Below are 10,066 nucleotides of genomic sequence, written 5' to 3' on the forward strand. Positions count from 1 at the left end.
AAGGAGGCAGCTTACTCTGCTGATGGCTGGGTTAGGGTCCTAGCTTAATTCAAGGTAACTACTTAAGCCAGTCAAGGAGATGCTTTACTTGATCTTGCATTGCTCTAAAGGCCCGTCGAGGTATGACAGACAGTGATGCAGTGAAAAAAGATAAGGAGAGAGAAGGATGTTGTTGATAAAAAGAGAGAACATAGGATAGTATGGTAAGTTGTTCTCATCAAATTTCATGGTCAGCTTCTATGAACTTGTGTAGTGTCTCCTATTCTATATAGACTATGGATTGAATTCGCTTTGATACCATTTGTAATAATTCAGGATCTTATCAAAAAATATTCTGTATAAATACTCTAGGTCTCTTCGGCGAATAATTGATGTGGGACTAAATACACAGCCATACGGATCCTCGTAAGATTATCTTATTCTAATTATTATACTAGGACTAGGTTTTATAACATTTTTGACCTAAAGTGCATTATATAAAGCTTTATCCCTTTCTATCTATCAGTTGCCACGTTCCTGTCTTTCTATCACCATCGATTCTCTCACCTAAAACCTCAACTCCTCTTGCCTCAGGCCCTGTCAAGATTCCTCTAACCCTTGACTCTCCTCAACCCTCAACACCCTCACTTCTCCATTACCCCAGCATCCTCACCTCCTGTAACCCCATTCTCTCTCTATTTCCTCTTCCTTCTTATCTTAAACCTTTTCACCGATGAATTCTGTGCTCCATCACATGTATTGCATAAAGAAAGTCCATCACATTTTCTTATTCATGATAAATGGGAGTGGCAATTCTTGTTGTTTTGTGTTTTTGTTTCTCTACAAATTGGTGAATTAACACATGAAGTTAGATGTTGAAGATAGCATCCGCCCAAAAACAGTTGATATTCCTTGCTTTTATTCACTCTTTTTTCTTGAAAATAATAAATCTTTGCTTTCTAAACTCTAGGTTTTATGAACAATTGCAAGGAATATGACGGTCTAATTATACAGGTTGTTCAGGCTTGTTTATTTTGCTTCCTGGTATTTTGGTACCAGAAAAAAGAAAAGGAATGTCAAACAGGTCCAAATTGTTTTCTTTTCATCCTTGTAGATATGCCAATTAAGATAACCTTTAAATTTTGTACAAAATACTTAATGGAATAGTATATACTGCTCTGCGCTCATGTTTGCTTTTCCTCTAATTAGTTATAAAATAGAAGCTGCAGAAATAAAATTGAGGAGCTTATTGGAACTTTAAAATAAGAAAAGGGTTAGCGGTTGATGCTGGCAGAGACATGCAAGAGCACATCAAGTTAAAGTAATATTGAGAACACAAATCAGCTATTTCAATATTTTTTTTAATATAGAATGCCCGATCCAATTGCGAACCTGATCCTACCCAATCCAGTCCCAATCTGAGCCTGAACATTTCAAAGTACGGTCCAAGCCAAACTTGTCCCAGACCCGCTCCCCATGACACGTTGGATCTAAAATCCTTTTTTGTGGACCCAACACATGGATCCAAAATTTGTTTTGTGGACCCAACACATCAGCCAGTTGATCTAGGTCCAAAATCAAGACCCAAATATGATACTGGATCAGGACGGGGTAAGCATGCCCCAGTCCAACCCAACCTATTTAAAACTCTTCAAAACCCTGTAACCATGACGGTCATAGATCAGTTAGGCAGTGTTTTTACATTGACTCGATACCAAATTCAAACATTTTCATTTTGAAGACATTTACAATCCTTCAAAGAAAACATGAAGAGCTCGCAAAGAATGCATTCCGGGACACAGCTATGAACAGAAGACTGCAACTCAAAACTGCTTGAAATGAAAAACTGTAGGCACTAGGCAGCAATAATCCAAAAACGACAGCACTTACCTGCTCGTGTAAATTCTAGTGTCATAAACGCACTTTGGGCAACCCCCATGTTACACAGTTTGCACACCAATGTTGATACAACAGTGCAGTTTTCAACTATATTATATACAGAAGGGAAGAATCTCTGGTTCTTTTTTGCTCATCTCATTTTTATCACAGAGTAGAGACTTTGATAGGAGTGTTCCATCGCATACGCCCATTCCATAACTGTCAGAACTTCCAATATGTCCAAAGCTAAAACCCTGAGAAGCTGTAGGGAAAATATCACCTACCTGCAGCTTGATTCTTGAATGATGAAAATATAAGGCATTTGATGCAACATGAAAAGCTTTAATATCCTAACAAATAAATTCCCAACTTGTACTCACCCTACAAGAATACATGAATGGTATAATGTACTCCTTATGCTATAGCTGCACTTGTAGCAGCTTTTGCAGTCAAAATAACCCGGAAAAAAATTAAAATAAAACTATGCAGTCAAGAGGCACGTCAAGCATGGCATAATGGAGAATATACCCTTGCCTGCCTTCTGATTTTTAAAATCCTAATCAATAAATATAGTTGGTCCTCATGGAGCTTGCCACGAGAAGCATCTTCTTATATAATGTACATAAAAGCACAGTAAATAACCATCTAATGCCAAAGCTAAATCTTCCCCCTCCCCTTCTGTCCGATAAGGTTGACCCCACGCATACATGCAATAAAAATGTGATATAAGAAAAGTATATGATTGTGACATAAAGAATGTAATCCCTTCAAAGAAAAAGAGTAATTCCATAATAAGCTATACATGATGACTTGAGGTTTCAAGTAAGGCACCTGGAGGACAGTTGGAAAAGGCATTTTTTCAGACAGAACAACTCCATGAACAAAGCTAAAATTGACTGAAAGAATAACTTAGATAATTCTATAATATTATCTATTGTACACCCCTCCCCCCCCCCTTCCCTTCCAGGAGCCGGCTACATTAAATGTCAAAATGGGTGTACGGCAGTCTCTCAGTAGCTAGCATACAGAATCATAGAATCAAATTTAACTTTCAAGGTTGGGATGAATAAAATACACATCTCCTAGCAGAAGTAGTTATGCCAAGTATTCATTTTGGGTTAAATAATCTGCTCCATGGAAGAGGGAACATCATTTCTTAATCAATACTAGAGCATCAAACAGATGAAGAAGTAATATTGTTGCCTATATAGGGGTGAAAGTGGATCGAACAATATCCGTCCGGATATGTTTTCGTATCCAAAACTATCAGGATATAGATAGAAATTTGAGCATCCGACTAATATTCGTATCCATATCCATATCTGTTAAAGAAAAATGGAAATGGAAATGGATATGGATAGACAACTATCCAATCCATATCCGAATATCCGATTCCATTTGTAACCCTATTTAATTTTATATAGCACTCATGAACTTTTAAGAAAAATAAATGACCACATTAATATGCTATTAACTTGATTTATCATCCATTTAATAATATCTTTTTGTGGTCATAAAGTTTAATTATCCGATTTATATCCTTATTATATTCATACTTTCGGTATCTGATTTGAATTTGTATCCATTTAAAACAAATATGGATATAACTTTTTTGCATTCGACTAATATCTGTATCTGTATCTGTATACGCCAAATAAAACAAATATAGATATGAATATACTGATATCCGATCCATATCCGGTCCGATTTCAGCCCTATGCCTGTATGACAAAATAAATTCTATATAGCTAAAGAGAGGAAAGATAGATTACATCAAAAGCGCCTCTTCTGCCGAGGATACCCTGTATTTTGCAATCCCATTCCTGGATCTTTCCTTCTTAACTGTTTAAGAAGGCAAATCCACAAATTAGAACCATATATGCATCGAAAAGAGAAACTAATTGGGCTTCCAACACTACCTGCTGTTGTTGAGCCTGAGCTGCCGCACCCCTTTGCATAGGAATATTACCGGGATTTACACCACCCATGCCAGCTTGGGATGCAATATTAAAAGCTGCCATAGCTGCACCTGGCATCCTTTGCATTCCAACCATAGGCATTGGTCGAGGAACTTGCCTAGGAGCCACCACAGATGCAGCTGCTACACTCCTAGGAACAGCATTTCCCGATGACACCTGAAACCAGGAAATGTATGGCCTCAAATTTTATAGCTTGCAAGAGTGCTTGGTGAGAGACAGGTGCATTAAATTAAAGTGCTTCCAGTTATTTAACTGAAAAGTAAAAAAAAAAAAACAAAATTACAAATCAAGCAATGAAATGCAAAATTGTCTGCAGCTGGTAGAAGTGTCCACATCAATACAGGAATAAACGTGGTGTTCAGATAATTATACAACTCTTGCAAAATCAGTTGCTAGGACACAACATCCATGCTTACTATTTATGCGCTATTGCCAATTACCTGTTTAGTCTGTTGAGTAACATCAAGAACAATAAAGATTCAATAAAATCAACTGCACAAATAGGTCAGAGCAACCAAAAACTAACACCAGAATATGCTACTATTAAAGAGATTTTTTACACAAAAGAAGTTCAATTCCTAGAGAACCATCCTAAATTCATGAACCAGTCAAGTAAACAGCTGACACTTTAAGCATGCATACAAGTTCAATGTATGTAGCACATCCTGCTGAATAAGCTATTAGTACAAAGATGGAGAATTGTAGAAACATCTCTAGCCATAACAAATATAAACTCTCCTCTTTTGGTATTTCTCTGGCAGAATTTTTTTTCTTAGATTGGTTAGGAAAAGCACATAGAAAAGGAGAGGCACTTTCTTGATTTCAGCCATGACTAGAGTTTGAATATACCATTCAATATCAGAAGATACACACTAGTTTTTGGACTTAAAACTTATGAAACACTCATCTTGGGAGGTCAAACACATCAATATCTATGAAGTCAGAACCTTTTAGTGTAGATCCACCTGTTAGCCTAGTGATGTTATTAGGATATTCATTAAGAATACAAGACCAAGTGCCAAACTTCTTGAAGATGTATCCTACTATCGTTTTTCTGTATCATCTGCATCCTTAACAAAGTAACATTAACATTCCTTTGCAATTTGGTATTGAGTTTGGTATTGCTTAAGATGACATGGTACTTGTGTTCCAATGATGTTTATCAGCATCCACAAGGCACATTTGTAAGGATGTAGCATATTATATGCTAATATGAGTCAGGTATTATGTTGATGATGAAATGAAGACATTTTCAAGCCACTGTCTAAGATTCAGTAAACATTTTAGAACTTTGACTTATTTTTTTTATGATGTCTTTTAATACATGCATTTTTCGACTATTTCCTGCAGGGTAACATAGTACAGCACATTTATGGGATGAACCATACAATTGTAATATATTTTAAACCTTATTTTGAACATAGTTACAACTTAAAATAAGAATTTCTGACATGGTTTGAGATTCAAGTTCTCCCATAATACCGGTTGAGAAGGTTGCATGCTGGTTGTTCTTGCAAAATCTGTAGTGGTGTCAACTGGACGTGCAGGGTAATTCACAGCTTTCTCTCCTGGATGGGATGGCACCAGTGCACTGAGTATCAATGCCATATATACATGGTTAAATACTTAAATTATAATTATATGGAAGAATGCATGTCTTATTTATCCTCATAATCCATTAAACAACACTATGTTATCATGTATTGACAGCATAGCTACACTAGTTGAAATAGTCCGATACTAGCTGAAAGCTAGTTTATGTGGATATGAATTAAAAATAACTTACTTGCGTCCTGGCAGAGGATCCATCCGAAAGAACCTGGAAAAAAGGAAAATATTAAGCCAATACCATTCAGAAGTAGGCATGAAATAAATACCTTTGCTCATTCAACAAAGAACCAAACAAAACCATTGTCTCAAATATATCGGACAAGAAATTCCAAACATCTCTTACATAATACACAAACCATGATTTACAAAGATTAAAGTATCTTTATAATAACTCAAACTCAAATGTAGAAATTCTACCTACTCACTGAAGCAAAATATTAGAATTATTTCTATCAATCTTCCAGCCGCCCCAAGGCTGCAGAACTCAGATTAAGGTAAGTTCCAGTGTGTGTTCTTTTAACATTTCTCCATACCTCTTCCACATGACATTCCATATGGTTTATCAGAGCTGGGCTATTGGATCTACATCTTTTAGCAAAATATACAAGTTCATGACATTCTGTTTCCTTTCAGAACGCGGGCAAAATAATTGATCGATATAAGAAGCTCAGTATAGATAGTATTAACATCTTTTCAAGACAAAAGGATATAAAGTGATATGAAAATGATTTGCTTTACAAGCATATTATGACAATTGCATGACCTAACACATGGTAATGAGCATCTGCATTCTGCTTGTAACTGGTTTGACTCTACTTGGTGATCAATTTGAAGACACCAATCTGTTGTGTTTGTTGCTTAAGTGTTTATTAGGCCAAGAGTTCAAGACATGGTGCAGCAGATAGACACCAATTTCAAAGAAAAGACTTGGACACAGAGAAAAATAAAAAGGCAGGATCCACATAGGCAATCAAATTGTTTAATAAGACCTACTGAAGGTTAATATGTCATAATCAGTTTTGAGATTTATCCTTGGTGACTGAAGATAGCTTATAAAACTCCCCAACGGCGTAGGCATAATCTTCAGCATTGACAACCTCCAATATTAGCTTTGGGCTAGTCAAATATTAAAAAAAAGGCACATGCCAAAAATAATTAATAGAATTTTCCACGAACCAGTCAGCCCAAATGTGGTAATCAAGTTCACATGGAAAAAGAAATTCAGACCTAGAAAGACCATGCTTGTGTGTTCATTAAACAAGCTACAATGAAGCACCTAGAATGAAGAGTGAAGACTATTGCAGAATGTAATGTCAACAAGAGTGAAATTAAAAACATACCTCTAAGCACACTAGGAAGTTACAACAGATTCCTTAAGGAATTACCAACGGATTTAAGAGTTCATGGTGTTTCCTAAACCTCTGTATGATAGACCATCAATTATTTGAGTATTTTTGCTCCTTCAATCAGTCAATGTGTATATCTGAAAATTCTTCACAGCTTTTGTCCAGTTGCCATGGAAATAATTCTACCACATTATCACAATTAATATTGTAAATTTCCTTCTAACATAAGAAAATCGATGCCTCCCCAATTGAGTACCAGTAGGTTTGCTGCAGTCAAGATTCCCAGGTTCTTAAAATACAACATACTTTCATCTTTGTGCAAAGAAAGATGAGGTTGTGAGGTAAATTCCAGGATACAGGCCTTGAAAAAGTACTCCCAACAACTCATTGATAATAATCAGAGAGAGACTGCTTAAAACTTCTACTGGTCCATGTGCAAGTTTTCACCTTTCACACTGTCTCAACAAGGCCCTCAAAACCACAAATTTCACCCTTTTGTCCTCGCCAAGTAGTCTTCTCAATGCTACCTGCACTAAATTAAGGATTGTTATGGAACTCCTCTTACCTAGGCTCTCTATCATAATCTAAAACAAACAATTAGCAATAAAGGAAGCAAAAGAGAGACTTTGCCCACAGTATAACACTTTTCCTATCATTAACCTAAAGCTAGAATTTACATTAGACCTTAGATGAAAACCTTAACAATATACAAGCTGCACAAACTAAGAATTTGTCTTAGCCTTATAAATGAAAACTTGAAATGAGATTTATTCCCTTTCAGTAAAATGATCCTCTAATAAACCAGCCTCCATTCCGTGTTGCTAAAATTTTAAAATTGACTGGGTAACTAGTTCAAGGACTAGTGAGATAAGGTTTAAGTTCTCATAGCAAGATATATTAATTGCTATTTACAATAAACAGTACAGAAAGTTCCAAGTTGGCTGATCATGAGAACTCAGCATCTAGCAGTTTACTAGGATATATAAGTTTAAGGTTTCCGAGTAGCAAGTTAAAAACAATTATGCATTTAAAAAACAAGATGGAAGGTGTAGCATGTAACAAACATGAAGGCTGCCTTTCTAGAGCTGATGTAACTGTTAGTAACTGAATCTGATATAATATTAGGACTTCATGCTGGAATCTTAATATATTCATCACTTCAAAGTTCAAATAATACAAGAAAAATAGGTCAAACATTTTATGCCTCCTTGCAGAAAATGTTCCTTAATATGTCCAGAATGCAGATTCACACTCCTCAAATCCTGATAATATTCAAACATATTTATGTTGCTACGAGAACAGCAGGCTGATGAAGTTAAATGATATAAAATCATAGTAAACATAATTCCCACTATGTGGATTTTGTTTAATCAAGTATTGACACCTACATTCCTATCCCCCTTCATGGCTAGCTTCTGCACCTAAGGAGTCAACCATGGCAGACGAACAAAAAAAGGGAATCAATAAAATAGTCATTGACTACTACAATAAAAGCAGATAAGAAATTTAATATAAGAAGTATAGAAGTTTGATCATTACTCATGCTCCAAAGCTTGTGCTGCAGTTATTACGCTTTCGAGGATCATATCTACCAAGGAAGAATGCGAAAGTTGATAAATGATGGAAACATGTACTTGCTCTATCAGTATCATTTATAAATTGGAACAGGATGCATAAAGCAATCTAACATTAATGTGAAAAGTTGGAAACTAGGAATGTTGTATCACCCCGACTTGCCTAGTTCAAGGGTGTACCGAGCTGTAGTAGGGTTAGACTAGTATGGTTCAATCTCTTGGTTCGAGAAATCTAGCGAAACAAGGGAGAGGGAGGAGAGAAAAAAAGAGAGGGAGGGAGGGAGAGGGAGAGGGAGAGGGAGAGGGAGGGAGGGAGAGGGAGAGATGCCGGGAGAGGGGGCTTGAAAGCCCTCCTCTCCTCCTCAGGTTCTCCACAGGGGCTGCATGGGGCACCCCTGTTTTGAAACGAAAGAGGGGCTCTACCCTTTTTTTTGTATTTTTTTAGTTTTTAGTGCTTCACTTAAAAATCACAAAAAAATTCGGGCAAAGCCCCTGTTTCTTTTCAAAACAGAGGCGCACCATGGGGAGAATTTGAGGAGATGAAGGCTTTCGAGCCCCCTCTCCCTCCCTCTCCCAACATCCCTCCCTCCCTCCCTCCCTCTCTTTTTTCTTCTCTATCCTTCTCCCTCTCCCCCTCCCTCACCAGATTTCCATTGTCAGTACTCACCGGAATGATACAGCATGGGTACCGTACCCTACCGTCAGCCAACCGGTACGGGTGCTGATACCAATACCGCATACCTTGGTTGAACACCTAGTATTATATTATACCAGCAAAAATACATAGTATTACCTTGGAGTTTTATGGTTGTTCAAGTAGTAAATGAATGAAGCACATAAATAAAGAAACAATGTTAAAGAAAAGATTCATTCTCCAAACAACCAATAAGTCGCATAAAATCTTCTTCTAACAACTACTTTTTATTTTAATTCACTTAAAGATTCTCTAGAAAGACCACATACAATAAAAAGAAGGAAAGATAAGATGATTCAAAATCAAGAAAATAATAACAAATGTCCAGATACATAATAATATGAAACTACATTATAAATTTCTTACCAATATTTGATTAAGCAACTAAAGACAAAAAAGGGTAGGAGATTTTGTAAAACAAATTGATATATTTGGTATCTAATAAAACAAAAGATACCAAGAAACATAACAATACTAAGATTTACAGTCATAGTAATGGGGAAGCTGTTCCACTAAATTCATTATACAAGATGAAAAATATGCTATGGATGACCTTCAACTTGAATTGAATCATATATCAGGATGAAGCAAGATCACCTTAAATAAATGAAGAACAAAAGCCCAATTTATAGAAAGTGGACCTTTAAACCCAGTGCATGTGGCACAAAGAAGTTATTGTAAGAAAAGTACACTATTGCAGACTAAGATGTATTGAGAATTCAGCTTTTTGATCAAAAGAATGATATGGTTCAAGAGATAACCGAATCCATCAAGTAATTAACTAATGATGAACCATGTGAAAACCAAGGATTTATGCATGGGTCCACATCATACAGTTCCACACATAAACTGAAACATGCTGTGACACGTGGTTTCTAACACAAGAGAAAGGGGTGTATCAAAACTGACCCATATCAGGACGTACCAGCTCGTTTCTATCTTAGAGTATCGCAGTGACACTATACTATGTTTGGATAAAAGTGGAGAGACTACAAAAAGGCACAA

General features: G+C 36.3%; 1 protein-coding gene across 9 annotated transcripts; it reads right to left on the minus strand.

The window, feature by feature from the left end:
* Positions 1-1,784: 1,784 nt before the first annotated feature.
* LOC120110898 (cyclin-dependent kinase E-1-like) lies at positions 1,785-8,660 on the minus strand. 9 transcript variants are annotated; one of them, XM_039126858.1, is made up of 7 exons: positions 8,333-8,633; positions 7,241-7,320; positions 5,623-5,655; positions 5,319-5,427; positions 3,777-3,992; positions 3,630-3,699; positions 1,787-2,119 (listed from the first exon to the last, which is right to left on the minus strand). In XM_039126858.1, the coding sequence occupies exons 3-6, from the start codon at positions 5,643-5,645 to the stop codon at positions 3,631-3,633; spliced, it is 417 nt and encodes a 138-aa protein (XP_038982786.1). In that variant the 5' UTR covers positions 5,646-5,655; positions 7,241-7,320; positions 8,333-8,633; the 3' UTR covers positions 1,787-2,119; position 3,630. The 9 variants fall into 9 exon arrangements, 7 of the variants coding, with proteins under 7 accessions (XP_038982781.1, XP_038982786.1, XP_038982787.1 ...); XM_039126853.1 differs by lacking the exon at positions 8,333-8,633 and having other exon boundaries at positions 1,785-2,111; positions 7,241-8,159; XR_005512017.1 differs by lacking the exon at positions 7,241-7,320 and having other exon boundaries at positions 3,777-4,088; positions 8,333-8,660.
* Between the last annotated feature and the right edge of the window lie 1,406 nt (positions 8,661-10,066).

This window comes from Phoenix dactylifera, chromosome 5, assembly GCF_009389715.1.
Source record: "Phoenix dactylifera cultivar Barhee BC4 chromosome 5, palm_55x_up_171113_PBpolish2nd_filt_p, whole genome shotgun sequence".
Lineage (NCBI taxonomy): Eukaryota > Viridiplantae > Streptophyta > Magnoliopsida > Arecales > Arecaceae > Phoenix > Phoenix dactylifera.